The sequence below is a fragment of the Pan troglodytes genome, chromosome 4, assembly GCF_028858775.2.
Source record: "Pan troglodytes isolate AG18354 chromosome 4, NHGRI_mPanTro3-v2.0_pri, whole genome shotgun sequence".
Taxonomy (NCBI): domain Eukaryota; kingdom Metazoa; phylum Chordata; class Mammalia; order Primates; family Hominidae; genus Pan; species Pan troglodytes.
The window spans coordinates 178,932,760-178,955,304 of NC_072402.2; the positions used below are offsets into that span (position 1 = coordinate 178,932,760).

At 51.1% G+C, this 22,545-nt stretch overlaps 1 protein-coding gene and 1 pseudogene across 1 annotated transcript; one reads left to right on the plus strand and one right to left on the minus strand.

Moving 5' to 3' along the window:
- The first annotated feature begins 15,733 nt into the window (after positions 1 to 15,733).
- Positions 15,734 to 17,094, plus strand: LOC134810141 (putative uncharacterized protein FLJ44672). Its single transcript, XM_063811792.1, has one exon. It carries the CDS (start codon positions 16,107 to 16,109, stop codon positions 16,956 to 16,958), a length of 852 nt encoding a protein of 283 aa, XP_063667862.1. The 5' UTR covers positions 15,734 to 16,106; the 3' UTR covers positions 16,959 to 17,094.
- A 78-nt stretch (positions 17,095 to 17,172) lies between these two features.
- Positions 17,173 to 19,247, minus strand: LOC134810140 (protein capicua homolog; annotated as a pseudogene).
- Between the last annotated feature and the right edge of the window lie 3,298 nt (positions 19,248 to 22,545).

Here is a 22,545-nt window from a genome sequence, read left to right on the forward strand (position 1 = left end):
TAGGGTTGGGGTTGGGGTTGGGGTTAGGCTTAGGGCTTAGGGCTTAGGGATTAGGGGTAGGGCTAGGGCTAGGGTTAGGGTTATGGTTAGGGTTGGGTTAGGGTTGGGTTAGGGTAGGGTTAGGGTTAGGGGTTAGGGGTTCGGGTTCAGGTTAGGGTTCGGGTTCGGGTTTGGGTTTAGGGTCCATGTGTTCTTTTGGAGCAAGTCACTATGCAGAGCCCACAGTTATGGAGTGAGGAGTTGGCTCCACCTTCTTGGTGGCTGAGTGTCTACATCAATTATTTGGAATTCTTTTGCAAAGGAGATTTCTATGCAACTCCATTTGCTTATTCACCTAGGTATACAAATACAGACACCTAGATAATGACTTTAAGCTTTAGTTATTATTCAACACTACAGTATTATGTTGCACAATTCATTCCTGTGTTGGCCATCAGTAGCTGTTTTTATTGGCTCTTATTTTTCTTTGATATATTTTAAATTTTTTAGTACTTACTTACTTTCTGATACTTCCAGATTATCCTGGCTCCTATATTTACTGTCCCAGTTCTAGTATCAGACATTTCTTCAAAGAGCCTGATTCCTTTCAGAATGGTAGGAAAACTTACATCTGGCTGCTGAATGAGCACATTGTATCTTGTCCCTCATTGGCAATGCTAGGAAGTATATGTGTGTGTCTAACCTACCTATACACACCTAATTATAAAGTTTTCTATGTAGAACTGTGTGTATCTATATTAAACTAAACATAAGTTTACGTTGATGTCTCCACCTCTGATCTACTATCACATGAATCATTCTAGCCTTCTTGCCTTGCTAATTTGTAATCTCCCACTTCAACAGTGAGAAACCTGGTTCCCACCATCTGTGACTTTTGTAAGTCATTGTTTTATTCCAGATACAGACACTGTGGTTTTACAATTGTTCACAATTGCTTTTGTTGGAAAGAACTTTATAAAGTGGAATCCAATGATGAAGTATAGTTCATGTGCCTTCAGCCTACAGATTCTGTTCCTTTTCAAAGTGACTTAGGTCAACACCATTTTCCCTACACCTTCAGTGAGTTTTTACCTACATTTGTGTCTTAGTCCATTTCGTGGTTCTGTAACAGAATACCTGAGGCTGTGTAATTTATAAGTAAAAAAGGTTCATTTGGTTCACAATACTGGTGGCTGGAATGTCTGAGATTGGGCAGTTGCATCTGGCGGGGCCTCAGTCTTTTTCACCTCATGGTGGAAAGTGGAAGGGGAGCAAGGGGTGCCCCAGAGATCACATAGCAGAAGTGAAAGCAAGAGGGAAGCCAAGGAAGCCAGACTCTTTTTAATTACCTACTCCTGCAGGAATTATCTATTCCTGTGAGAACAGAACTCACTCACCCCCATGGAGGACATTAATGTATTCATGAGGGATCCATCCCCACGACCCAAACACCATCCACTAGGCCCCACCACCCCACACTGACACAGTGGGAGTCAAATTTCAACATGAGTTTTTGCGGGGACAAACCACATCCAAACCATAGTAATTTGTAGCATAAATTCTTTTTCACATGATGTATTCTGTCCTGGGATACTCCACATCCTGAGTAATTCTATTTAATTTGAATAGAGTTTGCTTTAACCATTTGGCTGTAAAATTCTGCATATTTCGACAAATGCATTGTGGCAGATATCCCACTATTAAAGTATCATATGGAATGCTTCAAACCCCCACCCCATGGAGCCAATGGCTTCCCATCTGTATAGTTTGCCTTCTCCAGTGTCTCATTAAATGAGATCACATTGTGTGTATCCTCCTCAGACTGTCTTCTTCCATTTAGCAATGTGCATGCAAGATTCACTCATGTCTTTGTGTCAGTTGATAGCTTGTTCCTTTCTATGGCTAAATAGTATTCCATTACATGAATGTACCACAATTTGGTTATGCATTTTGGGGAGCAGAACCTTCCTCTTCTAACTTTGTTCCAGGGTTGGAGACCTTCAAATTAACTGACAATAGATACATTAGTAGGAGAGACAATACTTGGCTTCTTGTTCCCCAAGTATCATTGTGGGACAAAATTCATCAGATGGCAGGATCCAGTTTACAAAGGGGTAAAAATAGCCCAGAAACAAGAAACAAGACTAGAATCTGATAAGCTATAATGGCTATAGTTTTCCTTTAAAAAATTTTTTTTTGAGACAGGGTATGGCTCTGTCATCCAGGCTGCAGTGCAAAGGTGCAATCTCAGCTCATGGCAACCTCTACCTCCTGGGTGCAAACGATCCTCCCTCCTCAGCCTCCTGATTACCTGGGACTACAGGCAGATGCCATCATGCCCATCTAATTTTTGTATTTTTGTTAGAGACGGGGTTTCATGGTAGCTTTTGATTGGAAATAACATCAAAGTAGTTGTCAAAATACTTAGGAATGTTATTTTTGGATTGTAAGGTGAGACTTGTTTAGCTTTGGAAAAAATGCCCAATTTGTAATAGGGGAGGAAAAATAATTTTTTGTTTTCGGAATTCTTAGATGGGATGCTCTGTAAAAACTGACAGATTAAAATGAGAAAAACAGAAAAGTTTAAAAACATGTATACCTTATGGTTACATGGGAGATACTCAGGGAAAAATGAGTAAATCTCCAACAGGTGGCTTTCAGTTCAAGCATAAATACTGTCTTCAACTTAAAGAAAGAAGATTTGAGGTGCATTAGTGGGGAGTTAACTAGCAAAAGCACATTAGACAAGGGTAAGGTTCGTTATACAGACTTAAGTCCATGCATTCTCCATTGATAAGACTCTTTAGTGATTTAGTTATCGTTCTCTTCTTGGTGTCAAGAGAGGTAGCTCAAAAACCTGCAGACAAATGTTTATAGTAGCCAAAGGGGATCAGACTATGTCAGCCCAAAATATGCCACTTCGGCATAAGTATTCATGGCAACCTCTACCTCCTGGGTGCAAGCGATCCTCCCTCCTCAGCCTCCTGATTACCTGGGACTACAGGCAGATGCCGTCATGCCCATCTAATTTTTGTATTTTTGGTAGAGACGGGGTTTCATGGTAGGTTTTGATTGGAAATAACATCAAAGTAGTTGTCAAAATACTTAGGAATGTTATTTTTGGATTGTAAGGTTATTACAATGGTTTATTACAAAGGTTATTACAAAGGTTATTAAATGGTTATTTCCTTTATAGATGTAAATTTTCCTTACACAAGTAATTTCTACTGTGTTTTCACAACTTCCTTTGTTAGCATTTTTTTTTCCAAAATAATTAGCTTGGAATAATTCTTAAGCCAAAGGGACATATTTTGGGGTTGCATATTCTGGTTTCTTACCATTATATTTTGTGGTGGCATATTTTGGTCTTATATTTGGTCTTATATTTGGTCTTATATATAGACCAGCTGTGCTTTTTATGGTTTTCAGGTCTCTAGTATGTTGAGCATCTTTTTGTAAGTGTACTTGCCATCTGTAGATCTTCTTTGTTGAGGTGTCTGTTCAGATCTGTGTGCATTTTTAATTGGGCTGTTTAACTTATTGTTTAGTTTTAACAATTTTTAATATATTTTGAATACAAATTCTCAGATCTGTATTTTGCAAATATTTTCTTCCATATGTGGCTTGTCTTTTGGTTCTCTTAACAAGGTCTCTTCCAGAGTATAAACTGTAAATATTAAGAAATCCACATTGTCATTTCTTCTGTGTATATCAACCTTGTGTGTCATTTGTTAAAATTCATTACCAGACGCAAAGGCACATAGCTTTTCTTCTGTAGTTTCTTCTAGAAATTGTATAGTTTTGCATTTTTAGTGTAAGGATGATTTTGAGTGATTATTTGTGTAAGTTGTAAAGTTTTCACCTACATGCATATCATTTCTTATGGTTTCCAATTAATCATTCTCTCACTATTTTTGGGAAAGACACAGGATAGTGGGCTCTGTTAGAGTAGATAGCTAGCTAGACATGAACAGGAGGGGGAGCTCCTGGAAAAGGGAAAGTCTGTGAAGGCTCACCTGGAGGGACCCCCAAAAATGCACATATTAGTAGCATCTCTAGTGCTAGAGTGGATGGGCACTTGTCAATTGTGGTTAGGAGGGAGAAGAGGTACCTACGCAGAAACACCCTAGAACTTCTCTTAAGATGCCCCAATCATCATTCACTCTGCAATAAAAATGTCAGAATATTGCTAGCTACATGCTGATAAGAAGGACAAAGGGGACATTCTTAAGAGAAACCTGGCACCATAAGTACAGATTAGGGCAGAGAAAGACATTCAAAAGAGGAAGGTGCAGTAGATACAAACGTGACCACTGTCAGCCTGCCTGGGATGGCGGGAAGGAGGCTGGTGCCAGAGTGGATTCGGATTGATCACCACACATGTACCTCAATCAACAGTAAGGAGGTCCCACAAGCCTAAGTGGGGCAAGTTGGGGACCTAAGGCAGTAGCAGGAGAACCAAAGAAAACAGGCGGAGACTTGAGACAGAGGCAGGAATGTGAAGTCCAAAATAAAATTCCCCACACAGGACTCTTAGGCTGTTTTCATGCACTATCAGCCCACTCCTCCCTATTTTTCTACAATAAGCTCTTTACACTGTATTTCTTTTGAATGAAGTTGTCTTCCATCTTTGCACTGCCTCTTGGTGAAAAATCTTTCTTCCAAGTTAATAACTGGGACATCAGCTCTTCCCAGTAATAGCTCCTTTTCAGTTTTAATTTACAGAACTGATGGGGATTAATAACTGGCGCTCTGACTTTAAGTGGTGCAGGAGGCGGCCAGTAGGGGACGCCAGCCATCATACCGGGAGCAAGAGGGCCCTGCCTAGTCCCCATCTGCCTGCAGGTGGCTTGCAGCCACGACACTGCCAGCAAGAGGGCCTGGCAGTGTCACTGGCTGCCAGCAGGGGGCGAACGACGACTACACTGTGAGCAAGAGGGCCCTGCAGTGTCCTTAGCTGCCAGGAGGTGGCGTAGGAGCACCACACCATGAGCAAGAGGACCGTGCAGTGCCCTGGTTGCCAGCAGGGGGCGTGCTGCCACTACACTGTGAGCAAGAGGATCCTGTAGTGCCCCCAGCGGTCAGAAGAGGGCGTGCCCTGACTACACTGCAAGGAAGAGGGCCCGGCAGTGTCCCCAGCTGCCAGCAGGTGGGTGTGCTGCCACTACAATGTGAGCAAGAGGGCCCTGCAATGTCCCTAGCTGCCAGCAGGCGGCGTACCGCCACTACACTGCAAGCAAGAGGGTCCTGCAGTTGCCCTAGTCGCCAGCAGGGGGCGCAATGGCACAGCACCGTGGGCAAGCGGGTCCTGTAGTGCCCGGGTGCAAGCAGGGGGGGGGCCCGAACCGGGCTGTTCAGATTACTCAGGTTCCACCCGTCTCTGCGCCGCGCCGCCGGGGACGTGTCTCTGCGCCTGCACCGCGCCACCCCCGCGCTCCCCGCCCGGCGGCGTGCGACTGTGCGCCTGCAACACGCCCTGCCACCGTCAGCTCAGCGACGTGCGTCTCTGCGCCTGCGCCGCGCCTCACTCCCGCTCGTCCAGCGACCTCTCCCCTCCGGGGACGCGCCGGCGTGCCTCTATGCCCTGCGCCGCGTTTCCCCAACAGCACCGCGCCGCCCCTCTCTGCGCCTGCGCGGGCCCGCCGCGCCGCCCCTCTCTGCGCCTGCGCGCGCCCGCCGCGCCGCCCCTCTCTGCGCCTGCGCGCGCCCGCCGCGCCGCCCCTCTCTGCGCCTGCGCGCGCCCGCCGCGCCGCCCCTCTCTGCGCCTGCGCCGGCCCGCCGCGCCGCCCCTCTCTGCGCCTGCGCCGGCCCGCCGCGCCGCCCCTCTCTGCGCCTGCGCCGGCCCGCCGCGCCGCCCCTCTCTGCGCCTGCCCGGGCCCGCCGCGCCGCCCCTCTCTGCGCCTGCCCGGGCCCGCCGCGCCGCCCCTCTCTGCGACTGCGCCGGCGCGCCACGCCTCTCTGCGACTGCGCCGGCGCGCCGTATCTTTGCGAGGGCGCATTTGCGTTCTCCTCAGCACAGACCCGGAGAGCATCGCGAGGGCGGAGCTGCGTTCTCCTCTGCACAGACTTCGGGGGTACTGCGAAGGCGGAGCAGAGTTCTTCTCAGGTCAGACGCGGGTGGGCGGAGGGCACTGCGAGGGTGGAGCTGTGTTCTGCTCAGCAGAGACCTGGGGGGCACCGTAAAGGCGGAGCAGCATTCTCAGCAGAGATGTTGGTGGCACTGCCTGGCTTTGGGACAACTTGGGGCCGCATGGACGGCGAATAAAATCTTTCACGGTGGCAGCCCTGAATAATCAAGGTCAGAGACCAGTTAGAACGGTTCAGTGTGGAAAACGGGAAATCAAAAGCCTCTCTCAATCCTGCGCACCGAGATTCTCCCAAGGCGGGGGGCTGCATTGCTGGTTCCAACTGCAGCGTCGGAACACAAATGTAGCATTCCTAATGCACACGTGACACCCAAAATTACATGAGTAATATGGTTAGGGTTAGGGTCAGGGTTCGGGTTAGGTTAGGGTTGGGGTTGGGGTTAGGGGTTGGGGTTGGGGTTAGGGTTAGGGCTAGGGCTAGGGGTTAGGGGTAGGGTTAGGGGTAGGGTTGGGGTTGGGGTTGGGGTTAGGGTTTTAGGGTTAGGGTTAGGGTTTTAAGGTTAGGGTTAGGGTTAGGGTTTTAGGTTTAGGGTTAGGGTTAGGGTGTTAGGGTTAGGGTTCGGGTTAGGGTTATTGGTTAGAGTTAGGGTTAGGGTTCGGGTTAGGGGTTAGGGTTTAGGGTTAAGGTTAGGGTTATTGGTTAGGGTTAAGGCTTCGGGTTTGGGTTCTGGTTGGGGTTGGGGTTTGGGTTCGGGTTAGGGGTTAGGGTTAGGGGTTACGGTTTAGGGTTAGGGTTAGGGTTTTTGGTTAGGGTTCGGGTTGGGGTTGGGGTTTGGGTTAAGGGTTAGGGTTAGGGTTTGGTGTTAGCATTAGGGGTTAGGGGTTAGGGTTAGTGTAGGGTTTAGGAGTTAGGGGTTAGGGTTAGGGTTTTGTGTTAGGTTTAGGGTTAGTGAACGGTTAGGGTTAGGGTTAAGGTTAGGGTTAAGACGTTAGGGTTAGGGTTAGATTACCATTTCTAACCTGTTTTATTTTGTTTTTTTTCTGAGACAGGGTCTCCCTCTGTTGTCCAAGGCTGGAGTGTAGTAATGCTATTGCAGCTGACTGCAGCCTCAACCTTCCAGGCTGAAGCGATCCTCCTACCTCAACCTCCCACGTGGCTGAGACTACAGGTGCTTGCCACTATGCCCAACTAATATTTGGAATTTTCATATACGTGGATTCCAGAGGGGTGACAGCGAACCGTGAGTAAGCATGGATTTTGGTATATGCAGAGATGGGGTGCTGGAACTAATTCTGTATACTGAGGGACGACGACTGTATATGTTTTTACAATTACGCTGTAGGATACATTCTGTTGCATAGCCTTGAAAATAATAATTTTTAACTGAGTGGAATAATAATAATAATATTGCTAAAAGTAGCAGCTGGCCAGGTGTGGTGGCTCACACTGGTCATCGCAACACTTTGGGAGGCTGAGGCAGGAGGATGGCTTGAGGCCAAGAGTTTGCGATAGGCCTTGGAAACGCAGGGGGAGTCACCATCCCTACAGAAAAACACATGAATTAGCCTAGTGTGGTGGCATGTTCCTGTAGACCCAGCTACTTGGGAGGCTGAGGTGGGAGGATCACTTGAGCCCAGGGAGGCTGAGACTGCAGTGAGTCATGATCAGGCCTCTGCACTCCAGCCTGGGTGACAGAGTGAGACCCTGTCTCAAAACAACAAAAAAGTAGCCACTAACATCAACTGAACTTTTATACCAGGTGCCTATTGATACCATAGTTTAATTTCTTAGAACTGTTTCTTATTTCACTTAGCAACTCTGTCTTCAGTTACTCCCAGATTTTTACTGTGTGTGTCCAGATGACCTTTTGTTTAGATTGAATTGTCTCCCCAGAAGTAAGATTACTGTGAGTCATGGTGAATGGACATTCTCATTACCCTTGATGTAAGTTGACAGGGTTTTGAGTGCCTCCCAGCTATAATCTTAGCACTTTGGGAGGCCAAGAGAGGAGGATTGCTTGAGGCCAAGAGTTGGAGGAGGCAGTATGGCAGTATGGTGAGACCCTGTCTCCACTATTTTAAAAAATTGACAGGCTTTACCCGGGAAGGCTTATACACAATTTAAACACCCCTCATAGTATAAGAAAGTGCCCATTTCACTGCACCTTTGCCAGCACAGGGTATTATAATTTAGTAAGTCATTTTTTGTTTGATTATTTTAAATAGATAAAAGACCTCATGTTACTTTACTTGTCACATTTCAACATCTTTCCTTAGCTTATTAGCTCTATCTCTTTTCTGTCTGTAAATGGTTGTTGTTGTTGTTTTGTTCCTTGAGACAGGGTCTTGCTCTGTCACCAGGCTGGACTGTAGCGGCATAATCATGCCTCGCTGCAGCCTTGACCTCCCAGGCTCAAACTTCAGCATTCCGAGTAGCTGGGACTACAAGTGTGCACCACCACTCCCAGCTAACTTTTTTCTTTTTTTTTGGATAGAGACAGGGTCTCACTGTGTTGTCCAGACCGGTCTCTAGCTCCTGGCCTTAAGCAATCTTCCTGCATTAGCTTCTCAAATGGCTGGAATTTCAGGCATGAGCCACCATGCCTGGCCTGGGCTAGTCCCATATTCTCTAGAGTTCTCTTTACTTTGTGCTAGCCAATCTCTCATTGTGCTGTTCACCTGTTATAATGAATAATTCTCTGTATTAAATTTTACCACTTTAAACTTTTGAGTGGTTTATGCTTCCTGATTGGACTCTGACTAATATGTTAGGAAGGGTCCCAGGAGGTAAACCCACACAGATGGGATTTGGGCATAGGTTTGGTTTCCCAGGGGGCAGTGCTGAGCTCTTTGCCAGTGGGAAATGGGATGCTGGTGATTTCCAGTAGGTGACCTCACAGTGACTCAAGCTACCACTTACTGTTGATTGTGACAAAATGCCAGCTGAGGCACATGCCTTGGGAGCTAAGTGGTTTCTGCCCTTGACCACTGTGAAGACTGTTTTGGGAAGGGTCGCTTTGGATGCACTTGAGCAGGGGTCCCCAACCCCTGAGCCATGGAGTCGTAAGGAGCCACACAGCAGGAGGTGAGTGGTGTCGAGTGAGGGAGTGAGGGAAGCTTCGTCTGTATTTACAGGCACTCCCCTTTGCTCACATTCCCGCCTGAGCTCCGCCTTCTCAGATGAGCAGCAGCATTAGATTCTCATAGGAGAACGCACCCTGTTGTGAACCGTGCATGTGAGGGATCTAGGTTGCGCTGTCCTTATGAGAGTCTAATACCTATTGATCTGTCACTTTCTCCCATCACGCTCAGGTGGGACCATCCAGTTTCAGGAAAACAAGCTTAACACGCCCACTGATTTGACATTATGGTGAGTTCTATAATTATTTTATTATATATTACAGTGTAATAATGGAAATAAAGTGCCTAATAAATGTAAATGTGCTTACATCTTTTGGCCCAGCTCCTACCTCCCGGCAGCCTCTCCAGGCCCAGAACTTTCTCCAGTCAGTCTCTACAGACCAAGCTCATGACTCACAATGGCCTATTTAGGCCCATACCCTACATCACGGCAGTCTCCTCAGATGAGGCTACTGCCTCACAACAGCCTCCACAGGCACAGCTCCATCGTTACAATGGCCTCTTTAGACCCAGCTCCTGCCTCCCAGCCTTCTCTCCAGGCCCTGAACTTTCTCCGTAAGTTGAGGTAGCTGGGACTGTAGGTATACATGATGATACTTGGGTAATTTTTAAATTGTTTTGTAGACATGGGGTCTCACTTTGTTGGCCAGGCTGGTTTCAAACTAATGGCCTCAAGTGACCCTTCCACCCCTGCCTCCCATCCTCGAGGTATTTGCCACCACAAGGAGCACTTGTTCAATTTTCTAAAAAAGAAATTTCTAAAGTAAGGCTGTGGGATGATGGCAGGAAGATAAAAGAAAAACAGAAGAATAAGTTAAAATGACTTATTCACACATATTCTTTTGACAGCAAGAAGAACTTTTAGTATATACATTCCTTACAAACAAACAAAAGGCAGGTAAACAATGTTGTATAGGAACTTCAACACGCACTGTACAGTATTCCCACTTTGCTGACATAAGTTATGGAAATTTCGTAGTTTACTTGAGTGTCGCTACCAGTATTTTGCTTCTCTGATGATTTTTATCAACTTCCTCATCTGTTAACTTCTCTCCAAGGTATGTCATGTCACGACATACTGCCGCTGCACGAACATGGCCAGTGTCTTCCTATTCAACATGTAGAATGCTTTCCTAATTTCTCTTTTTACTCTCTGTCTTTGTGTTCTGCATTTTCCTTACTTTTATTGTCAGAAACTCCAGAAAGTCAATCGTACTAATTTATCACGATTTGCTTTATTAATTTATACTTTGCTTATATGGAATTTTGCCCAGCAGACCTCATTACAGTTTCTAACCTGTTTTATTTATTTATTTTTTTTTTCTGAGACAGGGTCTCCCTCTGTTGTCCAAGGCTGGAGTGTAGCAGCGCTATCGCAGCTGACTGCAGCCTCAACCTTCCAGGCTGAAGCGACCCTCCTACCTCAACCTCCCACGTGGCTGAGACTACAGGTGCTTGCCACTATGCCCAACTAATATTTGGAATTTTCGTATACGTGGATTCCAGAGGGGTGACAGCGAAACGTGAGTAAGCATGGATTTTGGTATATGCAGAGATGGGGGGCTGGAACTGATTCTGTATACTGAGGGACGACGACTGTATACGTTTTTACAATTACGCTGTAGGATACATACTGTTGCATAGCCTTGAAAATAATAATTTTTAATTGAGTGGAATAATAATATTGCTAAAAGTAGCAGCTGGCCAGGTGTGGTGGCTCACACTGGTAATCGCAACACTTTGGGAGGCTGAGGCAGGAGGATGGCTTGAGGCCAAGAGTTTGCGATAGGCCTTGGAAACGCAGGGGGAGTCACCATCCCTACAGAAAAACACATGAATTAGCCTAGTGTGGTGGCATGTTCCTGTAGTCCCAGCTACTTGGGAGGCTGAGGTGGGAGGATCACTTGAGCCCAGGGAGGCTGAGACTGCAGTGAGTCATGATCAGGCCTCTGCACTCCAGCCTGGGTGACAGAGTGAGACCCCGTCTCAAAACAACAAAAAAGTAGCAGCTAACATCAACTGACCTTTTACCAGGTGCCTACTGATACCATAGTTTAATTTCTTAGAACTGTTTCTTATTTCACTTAGCAACTCTGTCTTCAGTTACTCCCAGATGTTTACTGTGTGTGTACAGATGATCTTTTGTTTGGATTGAATTGTCTCCCCAGAAGTAAGATTACTGTGAGTCATGGTGAATGGACATTCTCATTACCCTTGATGTAAATCGACAGGGTTTTGGGTGCCTCCCAGCTATAATCTTAGCACTTTGGGAGGCTAAGAGAGGAGGATTGCTTGAGGCCAAGAGTTGGAGGAGGCAGTATGGCAGTATGGTGAGACCCTGTCTCCATTATTTTAAAAAATTGACAGGCTTTACCCGGGAAGGCTTATACACAATTTAAACACCCCTCATAGTATAAGAAAGTGCCCATTTCACTGCACCTTTGCCAGCACAGGGTATTATAATTTAGTAAGTCATTTTTTGTTTGATTATTTTAAATAGACAAAAGACCTCATGTTACTCTACTTGTCACATTTCAACATCTTTCCTCAGCTTATTAGCTCTATTTCTTTTCTGTCTGTAAATGGTTGTTGTTGTTTTGTTCTTTGAGACAGGGTCTTGCTCTGTCACCAGGCTGGACTGTAGCGGCATAATCATGCCTCGCTGCAGCCTTGACCTCCCAGGCTCAAACTTCAGCATTCCGAGTAGCTGGGACTACAAGTGTGCACCACCACTCCCAACTAACTTTTTTCTTCTTTTGGATAGAGACAGGGTCTCACTGTGTTGTCCAGACCGGTCTCTAGCTCCTGGCCTTAAGCAATCCTCCTGCATTAGCTTCTCAAATGGCTGGAATTTCAGGCATGAGCCACCATGCCTGGCCTGGGCTAGTCCCATATTCTCTAGAGTTCTCTTTACTTTGTGCTAGCCAATCTCTCATTGTGCTGTTCACCTGTTATAATGAATAATTCTCCATATTAAATTTTACCACTTTAAACTATTGAGTGGTTTATGCTTCCTGATTGGACTCTGACTAATATGTTAGGAAGGGTCCCAGGAGGTAAACCCACACAGATGGGATTTGGGCATAGGTTTGGTTTCCCAGGGGGCAGTGCTGAGCTCTTTGCCAGTGGGAAATGGGATGCTGGTGATTTCCAGTAGGTGACCTCACAGTGACTCAAGCTACCTCTTACTGTTGATTGTGATGAAATGCCAGCTGAGGCACATGCCTTGGGAGCTAAGTGGTTGCTGCCCTTGACCACTGTGAAGACTGTTTTGGGAAGGGTCGCTTTGGATGCACTTGAGCAGGGGTCCCCAACCCCTGAGCCATGGAGCCGTAGGGAGCCACACAGCAGGAGGTGAGTGGTGTCGAGTGAGGGAGTGAGGGAAGCTTCGTCTGTATTTACAGCCACTCCCCTTTGCTCACATTCCCGCCTGAGCTCCGCCTTCTCAGATGAGCAGCAGCATTAGATTCTCATAGGAGAACGCACCCTGTTGTGAACCGTGCATGTGAGGGATCTAGGTTGCGCTGTCCTTATGAGAATCTAATACCTATTGATCTGTCACTTTCTCCCATCACGCTCAGGTGGGACCATCCAGTTTCAGGAAAACAAGCTTAACACGCCCACTGATTCGACATTATGGTGAGTTCTATAATTATTTTATTATATATTGGATATATAATAAATATATATATATTTATTATATATATTAATATGTTAAATATATTAATGTTAAATATATTATTATATATTGTAATAATGGAAATAAAGTCCCTAATAAATGTAAGTGTGCTTACATCTTTTGGCCCAGCTCCTACCTCCCGGCAGCCTCTCCAGGCCCAGAACTTTCTCCAGTCAGTCTCTACAGACCAAGCTCATGACTCACAATGGCCTATTTAGGCCCATACCCTACGTCACGGCAGTCTCCGCAGATGAGGCTACTGCCTCACAACAGCCTCCACAGGCACAGCTCCATCGGATATTGGATATATCCAATATCCACAGCCCACAGCTTCCTCAAGCCAAGCTCCCCAGGCCCAGGTCAGGCCTCACGGTGGCCTCTCCAGGATGAGCTCCTGCCCTCCGATGGCACCTGCAGGCCCCAAATGGTCTCCGGTCGGTGGGCTCCTCCACGCCAAGCTTGGGCCTCCCGGCGACCTCTGCAGGCCCAAGTTGTCCTGAAGTTGGCATCTCCCGGCCGTGCCTCCCAGCAAGTAAGCAAGCTCTTTTGGCTCAACTCCTGCCCAGCTCCCAACCGCCTTTGTGGGCCCCGAACTTTCTCCAGCCAAGTTCTTTGGGCCTAATTCCTGCCGCCCGGTGGCCTGTACGGGCCCAGCAATGGTTGGAGAACAGCCTATGCAGGTCCCCGCTCTTGCCTCCCAGGGGCCTCTCCAGGCCCAGCTCTTGACCCCACGGCAGCCTCTCAGGGCCAAGTCCCTGCCTGCCTCCCAGCAGCCCGCGTGCGGCCCAGCTCCTCCCTCACGGTGGCCTGTTGATGCCCATGCCTCTGGCACCCTGCCCAGAGGCATGAGCCCCTGCCTCACACCGGCCCCTCCCACGCTGAGAGAGGTCAGCGTGAGCCCTTGCCTCACACCGGCCCCTCCCACGCTGAGAGAGGTCAGAGTGAGCCCCATGCCTCACACCGGCCCCTCCCACGCTGAGAGAGGTCAGCGTGAGCCCCTTGCCTCACACCGGCCCCTCCCACGCTGAGAGAGGTCAGAGTGAGCCCTTGCCTCACACCGGCCCCTCCCATGCTGAGAGAGGTCAGAGTGAGCCCTTGCCTCACACCGGCCCCTCCCACGCTGAGAGAGGTCAGAGTGAGCCCTTGCCTCACACCGGCCCCTCCCACGCTGAGAGAGGTCAGCGTTAGCCCCTTGCCTCACACCGGCCCCTCCCACGCTGAGAGAGGTCGTGAGCCCTTGCCTCACACCGGCCCCTCCCATGCTGAGAGAGGTCAGAGTGAGCCCCTTGCCTCACACCGGCCCCTCCCACGCTGAGAGACGTCAGCCTGAGCCCTTGCCTCACACCGGCCCCTCCCACGCTGAGAGAGGTCAGCGTGAGCCCCTTGCCTCACACCGGCCCCTCCCACGCTGAGAGAGGTCAGCGTGAGCCCTTGCCTCACACCGGCCCCTCCCACGCTGAGAGAAGTCAGAGTGAGCCCCATGCCTCACACCGGCCCCTCCCACGCTGAGAGAGGTCAGCGTGAGCCCTTGCCTCACACCGGCCCCTCCCACGCTGAGAGAGGTCAGCGTGAGCCCTTGCCTCACACCGGCCCCTCCCACACTGAGAGAGGTCAGCGTGAGCCCCTTGCCTCACACCGGCCCCTCCCACGCTGAGAGAGGTCAGCGTGAGCCCTTGCCTCACACCGGCCCCTCCCACGCTGAGAGAGGTCAGCGTGAGCCCTTGCCTCACACCGGCCCCTCCCACGCTGAGAGAGGTCAGAGTGAGCCCCATGCCTCACACCGGCCCCTCCCATGCTGAGAGAGGTCAGAGTGAGCCCCATGCCTCACACCGCCCCCTCCCACGCTGAGAGAGGTCAGCGTGAGCCCTTGCCTCACACCGGCCCCTCCCACGCTGAGAGAGGTCAGAGTGAGCCCCATGCCTCACACCAGCCCCTCCCACGCTGAGAGAGGTCAGAGTGAGCCCCATGCCTCACACCAGCCCCTCCCACGCTGAGAGAGGTCAGCGTGAGCCCTTGCCTCACACCGGCCCCTCCCACAGTGAGAGAGGTCAGAGTGAGCCCCATGCCTCACACCGGCCCCTCCCACGCTGAGAGAGGTCAGAGTGAGCCCCATGCCTCACACCGCCCCCTCCCACAGTGAGAGAGGTCAGCGTGAGCCCTTGCCTCACACCGGCCCCTCCCACGCTGAGAGAGGTCAGAGTGAGCCCCATGCCTCACACCGGCCCCTCCCACGCTGAGAGAGGTCAGCGTGAGCCCTTGCCTCACACCGGCCCCTCCCACGCTGAGAGAGGTCAGCGTGAGCCCCTTGCCTCGCACCGTCCCCTCCCTCGCTGACAGAGGTCAGCCTGAGCCCCTTGCCTCACACCGGCCCCTCCCTCGCTGACAGAGGTCAGCCTGAGCCCCTTGTGTCACACCGGCCCCTCCCACGCTGAGAGAGGTCAGCGTGAGCCCTTGCCTCACACCGGCCCCTCCCACGCTGAGAGAGGTCAGCGTGAGCCCTTGCCTCACACCGGCCCCTCCCACGCTGAGAGAGGTCAGCGTGAGCCCCTTGCCTCACACCGGCCCCTCCCACGCTGAGAGAGGTCAGCGTGAGCCCTTGCCTCACACCGGCCCCTCCCACGCTGAGAGAGGTCAGCGTGAGCCCCTTGCCTCACACCGGCCCCTCCCACGCTGAGAGAGGTCAGCGTGAGCCCTTGCCTCACACCGGCCCCTCCCACGCTGAGAGAGGTCAGCGTGAGCCCCTTGCCTCACACCGGCCCCTCCCACGCTGAGAGAGGTCAGCGTGAGCCCTTGCCTCACACCGGCCCCTCCCACGCTGAGAGAGGTCAGCGTGAGCCCCTTGCCTCACACCGGCCCCTCCCACGCTGAGAGAGGTCAGTGTGAGCCCTTGCCTCACACCGGCCCCTCCCATGCTGAGAGAGGTCAGCGTGAGCCCCTGCCTCAACAGGCCACCGTGAGGGAGGAGCAGGGTCGCACGTGGGCTGCTGGGAGGCAGGCAGGGACTTGGGCCTGGGAGGTCGCGGTGGGGCGAGAGCTGGGCCTGGAGACACCCCTCTGAGGCAACAGCGGGGCCTACAGACTCTGTTCTCCAGCCGGAGCTGGGACTGTTCAGGTACTGGGAGGCGGGATGTGGGTCTGAAGAGCTTGGTTGCCGAAACTTCGGTGTCTACAAACGCAGGTGGGAACTGAGCCAAAAAAGCTTGTTTCCTGGGAGGTGGGAGATGCAGCCAAGAGAAACAGCTGTGCCTGCAGAGGCCGCCATGTGGGAGGCTGAGGCCGGGCCTCCTCAAATCGGCCTCTCCAGAGCCACTTGCAGCCTCCCGGCGTCCTCTCCGGGCCCAGCTCTTCCTCCCGGCTGTGTCTCCAGGCCTGACTCTGGCCTCCCAACAACGTCTTTGGACTCAGCTCCTGCCCAGCTCCCAGCGGCCCTGGTAGGCCCACCACTTCCCGAAGCCAAGCTCCCCAGGCCCAGCTCAGGCCTCACGGTGGCCTCTCCAGGCTCAGCTCCTGCCCTCCGATGGCAAGGTCGGTGGGCTCCTCTAGGCCCAGCTTGGGCCTCCCGGCGGCCTCTGCAGGCCCAAATCGTCCTGAAGTCGGCCTCTCCAGGCCCAGCTCCGGCCTCCCGGCGGCCTCTGCAGGCCCAAGTCGTCGTCAAGTCGGCCTGGAATTGGGCCTGGAAGAGCAGCAAGTCGGCCTTCCCGGGCCCAGCTCCGTCCTCTCGGCGGCCTCTCCAGGTGCAAAACTTCCTCGAGTCAGCCTCTCCAGGCCCAGCTCCTCCTGCCTCCCAGTGGCCTCTTTCAGCCCAGACCAGCTCATGGCTCTTGGCGGCCTTCCCAGGCCCCGCTTTTGACTTTTGGTGGCCTCTTCAGGCCCAGAACTTGACCTCCAGTGGGCCTTTGCAGGCCCGGCCTCCTGCCTCTCGAAGGCCTGCATGGGCCTGGACTCACAGCGGACTCACAGCGGACTCTCCATGCCCAGCTAGCCCTTGCCTCATTGCGGCCTCCCGAGTCCAAAGCTCCTGCCTCTCGGCCGCTTCGGCAGGCCCAGCTCCCGCCTGCCAGCGGCCTCTTTAGGCCCAGCTCATTCCTCACAACGGCCTTCCCAGGCCCCGTTTTTCCCTTCCGGCAGCCTCTTGGCCTCTAATTTGTTTATCTTTTGTGTATAAATCCCAAAATATTGAATTTTGGAATATTTCCACCATTATGTAAATATTTTGGTAGGTGATTTATTTGGGGTGAGTTTCTGCACCAAGCCCGAATTTTTTATTTTATTTTACTGATTATTTGGTGTTAAACAGGTTTAATGACGGTCATGGCAACTTTTTGGCACAATGAAAAATATCGCCCATGATCAACGTGTTCTGTTCTGGGGAAGGGGGCAAAGGCAGGGTGAATCACTTTCTTAAAAAGTATAGCTCAAGGTGGGAGTGCAGAGGGAATGGGGAGAAAACCCTCCCGCTGCCTGTGTCGAAGTGCAGGAGCCCCCACCCCCATACTCACCTGAGTCCAGCCCCCCTCTGCCCCCCGGGTGGCTCAGCCCAGCTCCTGCCTAGGAGAGCCTTAGTGTTGGGAGGGACCCTGATGACTGAGGAGCCTGGTAGCTCCAGGTCGCCCACACTTTCAGGTCTCTTGCCCCAGAAGGTGGCAGGATCCATTGGGAGGAAACAGGTCGCCTTGGAAGGCGTCCGTGGGTCCCCATCCCCAGGGGTAGGGGCCATAGGGGGCCCGCTCTGCTGCCTTGACCATACTCCTGGGCTTTGAAGGATCCTGGGCCCAGTAAGAAGGAGGTGGGTGCCAAGGTTGAGGAGGAAGCATCCGAGTATGTGTAGGGGGAGGACAGGGTGGGAGCATAGACTTTGCCAAAAGCTGCAGGTGGATCGGGGGACCCTGGGGGCTCAGGATCCAGCAAGGGGCAGCAGGAGTAAAGGAGGAAGGAATGACAGGTGCAAGTACCTTCCCACCAAAGCCCTTGTTGCCCTCTGGCTCCTCCCCAGAGTTGTCCCCACTCTCAAGTCAGTCACCCACTCCTTGAACTTGAGATCAGTGTCAGTGGTGCTAAAGCCATCATCAGCCATGACATCATCACCCCCTCCTCCTCATGGATGACCGTGTGCTCCTCGTCACTCGCCATGTCCTCACTGGCCATCTGCTGGGAATGAGCATCTCAAGTGGGCAGCAGCAGGGCTGCCCACTGGTCACCTCCCTCACCAGGGGCTGCAAAGTGGCCTGGAGCTCCATACTGAGTAGAAGGCTTTGGGCCAGAGTATGATGCAGTGCCAGACACCACCTGTGTCAGTTCCTGTAGTGCCTGACGGTCTATTTCCCTGCCGTCCAGGCTGTGTACCCCCCTGTGGGAGAAGGCTTGGGCCAGGCTGAGCCAGGTTCCCTGACTGTGTGCAGCCGTTCTGCCCCACAGAAGCTGCTCCTTGGTATCCGAGCTCTGGAGTGTTTAGGTTGCAACTGACAGGAGTTCAGAGGACACCCCAGGGGCAGTGGCAGTGCCCGTCTCTGATATGCTCCGCTCCCACGAGCCCTTGTTACACTCCTGCTAGCCCCTGGCTTGTGGGCTTGGCCTCTGAGCTGGACTTCTTTCGGTCCTTGTTGCAAGTGGGCCACCTTCACCTGGAAGGCCAGGTCGTGGTATTTCTGCGTCTCATTGGGCCCCAGGGTGTACCACCGCTCGCTCAGCATCTGGCTGACGGTCCGGATATCCTGGTTGGAGTGACCCTGGTGCGCCCTGCCAGGGCCTGGTGCCGCTTGCTGAAGATCATGACCGCCACTCATGGGCCACCGGATGTGGTCCTTGTCCCATTTGTTGGGGCTGCGTCCATCCTTCTCAGAAGATGAGTCCTGTTCCTTGCGCAGGGCACTGAGGGACTGGGCCTGACATCATCTGAGTGGTAGAGGCAACTGGGTGTCAGGAGACATGATGGAGAGGAAAGCATCATCATGGTCATTCTCTGTCTCACTGTCCAGCAGGGACTCCCCTGAGGGGCCCAGGGCTCCTCCGTGGTGGGAGGTGAGCTTTCACCAGGTTCCACCACCCCCAAAGTGTGTGGGGTTGCGGGCCCTGGGCTTTCAGGGCAGGTGGCTCCAGGGGGCCGCCCAGGGTCAACACTCCCTGTCCCACCTGGTGGATGCTCATGAGCAACAGCTGCCAACTTGGCAGGTTGTTTTCTCTGGTTGGAGGCCACTGAGTGACTGGCAGGTTGCTGGGCCTCGTGTGGCTGCAGGGAGGGGTGAGGAAGGGGATGGAGTACCAGGGGAACATGGCCACAGAGTGACCTTCCACATTCCTCCACACGAACATGCTGACGCCACGGGAGGCCTCACTGAACGCAGGCCTGGGGGCCGAGTACTTGGTCCGGGCAGGGGGTTCCTGGCAGGGGCTCACAACTCGCCCCCTCCTTAGCCAAGGTGGCTTGGGCCCAGAGAAGGGGGGGTTGGAGAGGAGCAGAAGGCCAGCCCTCAAGTTTTGTTTTGTTTGTTTTGGTTTTTGTTTTTGAAATGTAGTTTGACTCTTGTCACCCAGGCTGGAGTGCAGTGGCACGATCTCAGTGGCCTTCATACCTGGCTAATTTTTTGTATTTTTACTGGAGGTGGGGTTTTGCCATGTTGGCCAGGCTGGTCTTGACCTCCCGACCTCAGGTGATCCACCCACCTCAGCCTCCCAAAATGGGATTACAGGCATGAGCCACTGCTCCCAACTTCATTCATTTTTACTTGAAAAACTCCGTTAAGTATTTTTTTAAGGTAGACCTAGTGGTCCTGAATGCCCTCAGCTTTGTTTGTCGAGGAAGCACGTTATTTGTTTTTTCTTTCTGAAGGACAGCTTTGTCAGACATAGTATTAGTTGCTGGCAGTTTTTTTCTTTCAGCACTTTGAATGTAGTATTCGATTCTGTCCTGACCTGCAAAGTTTCTTTAACTTTTGACTATTTGATTATATTGTGACTTGGTGAGTATCTATTTGGTTTGAACCTCTTTAGGAATCTTTAAGCTTCATGGATTTAGATGTCTAAATCTTTCCCATGATTTAGGCAGTTTTCAGCCATTCTTTAAATAAACTTTCTTCTCCTTTCTCTACTTTCCTTCCCAAACTCCCATAAACTGACAATGGTTTGCCTAATGGTGTCTTGTTGGCTTTCTTTTCTCTGTCTTTTTTTCCTTTCCTTTTCTTTTTTTTTGAGACAGAGTCATGCTCTGTCACCCAGGCTGGAGTGCAATGTGTGGTCTCGGCTCACTAGGGTTAGGGTTAGGGTTAGGGTTAGGGTTAGGGTTAGGGTTAGGGTTAGGGTTAGGGTTAGGGTTAGGGTTAGGGTTAGGGTTAGGGTTAGGGTTAGGGTTAGGGTTAGGGTTAGGGTTAGGGTTAGGGTTAGGGTTAGGGTTAGGGTTAGGGTTAGGGTTAGGGTTAGGGTTAGGGTTAGGGTTAGGGTTAGGGTTAGGGTTAGGGTTAGGGTTAGGGTTAGGGTTAGGGTTAGGGTTAGGGTTAGGGTTAGGGTTAGGGTTAGGGTTAGGGTTAGGGTTAGGGTTAGGGTTAGGGTTAGGGTTAGGGTTAGGGTTAGGGTTAGGGTTAGGGTTAGGGTTAGGGTTAGGGTTAGGGTTAGGGTTAGGGTTAGGGTTAGGGTTAGGGTTAGGGTTAGGGTTAGGGTTAGGGTTAGGGTTAGGGTTAGGGTTAGGGTTAGGGTTAGGGTTAGGGTTAGGGTTAGGGTTAGGGTTAGGGTTAGGGTTAGGGTTAGGGTTAGGGTTAGGGTTAGGGTTAGGGTTAGGGTTAGGGTTAGGGTTAGGGTTAGGGTTAGGGTTAGGGTTAGGGTTAGGGTTAGGGTTAGGGTTAGGGTTAGGGTTAGGGTTAGGGTTAGGGTTAGGGTTAGGGTTAGGGTTAGGGTTAGGGTTAGGGTTAGGGTTAGGGTTAGGGTTAGGGTTAGGGTTAGGGTTAGGGTTAGGGTTAGGGTTAGGGTTAGGGTTAGGGTTAGGGTTAGGGTTAGGGTTAGGGTTAGGGTTAGGGTTAGGGTTAGGGTTAGGGTTAGGGTTAGGGTTAGGGTTAGGGTTAGGGTTAGGGTTAGGGTTAGGGTTAGGGTTAGGGTTAGGGTTAGGGTTAGGGTTAGGGTTAGGGTTAGGGTTAGGGTTAGGGTTAGGGTTAGGGTTAGGGTTAGGGTTAGGGTTAGGGTTAGGGTTAGGGTTAGGGTTAGGGTTAGGGTTAGGGTTAGGGTTAGGGTTAGGGTTAGGGTTAGGGTTAGGGTTAGGGTTAGGGTTAGGGTTAGGGTTAGGGTTAGGGTTAGGGTTAGGGTTAGGGTTAGGGTTAGGGTTAGGGTTAGGGTTAGGGTTAGGGTTAGGGTTAGGGTTAGGGTTAGGGTTAGGGTTAGGGTTAGGGTTAGGGTTAGGGTTAGGGTTAGGGTTAGGGTTAGGGTTAGGGTTAGGGTTAGGGTTAGGGTTAGGGTTAGGGTTAGGGTTAGGGTTAGGGTTAGGGTTAGGGTTAGGGTTAGGGTTAGGGTTAGGGTTAGGGTTAGGGTTAGGGTTAGGGTTAGGGTTAGGGTTAGGGTTAGGGTTAGGGTTAGGGTTAGGGTTAGGGTTAGGGTTAGGGTTAGGGTTAGGGTTAGGGTTAGGGTTAGGGTTAGGGTTAGGGTTAGGGTTAGGGTTAGGGTTAGGGTTAGGGTTAGGGTTAGGGTTAGGGTTAGGGTTAGGGTTAGGGTTAGGGTTAGGGTTAGGGTTAGGGTTAGGGTTAGGGTTAGGGTTAGGGTTAGGGTTAGGGTTAGGGTTAGGGTTAGGGTTAGGGTTAGGGTTAGGGTTAGGGTTAGGGTTAGGGTTAGGGTTAGGGTTAGGGTTAGGGTTAGGGTTAGGGTTAGGGTTAGGGTTAGGGTTAGGGTTAGGGTTAGGGTTAGGGTTAGGGTTAGGGTTAGGGTTAGGGTTAGGGTTAGGGTTAGGGTTAGGGTTAGGGTTAGGGTTAGGGTTAGGGTTAGGGTTAGGGTTAGGGTTAGGGTTAGGGTTAGGGTTAGGGTTAGGGTTAGGGTTAGGGTTAGGGTTAGGGTTAGGGTTAGGGTTAGGGTTAGGGTTAGGGTTAGGGTTAGGGTTAGGGTTAGGGTTAGGGTTAGGGTTAGGGTTAGGGTTAGGGGTTAGGGTTAGGGTTAGGGTTAGGGTTAGGGTTAGGGTTAGGGTTAGGGTTAGGGTTAGGGTTAGGGTTAGGGTTAGGGTTAGGGTTAGGGTTAGGGTTAGGGTTAGGGTTAGGGTTAGGGTTAGGGTTAGGGTTAGGGTTAGGGTTAGGGTTAGGGTTAGGGTTAGGGTTAGGGTTAGGGTTAGGGTTAGGGTTAGGGTTAGGGTTAGGGTTAGGGTTAGGGTTAGGGTTAGGGTTAGGGTTAGGGTTAGGGTTAGGGTTAGGGTTAGGGTTAGGGTTAGGGTTAGGGTTAGGGTTAGGGTTAGGGTTAGGGTTAGGGTTAGGGTTAGGGTTAGGGTTAGGGTTAGGGTTAGGGTTAGGGTTAGGGTTAGGGTTAGGGTTAGGGTTAGGGTTAGGGTTAGGGTTAGGGTTAGGGTTAGGGTTAGGGTTAGGGTTAGGGTTAGGGTTAGGGTTAGGGTTAGGGTTAGGGTTAGGGTTAGGGTTAGGGTTAGGGTTAGGGTTAGGGTTAGGGTTAGGGTTAGGGTTAGGGTTAGGGTTAGGGTTAGGGTTAGGG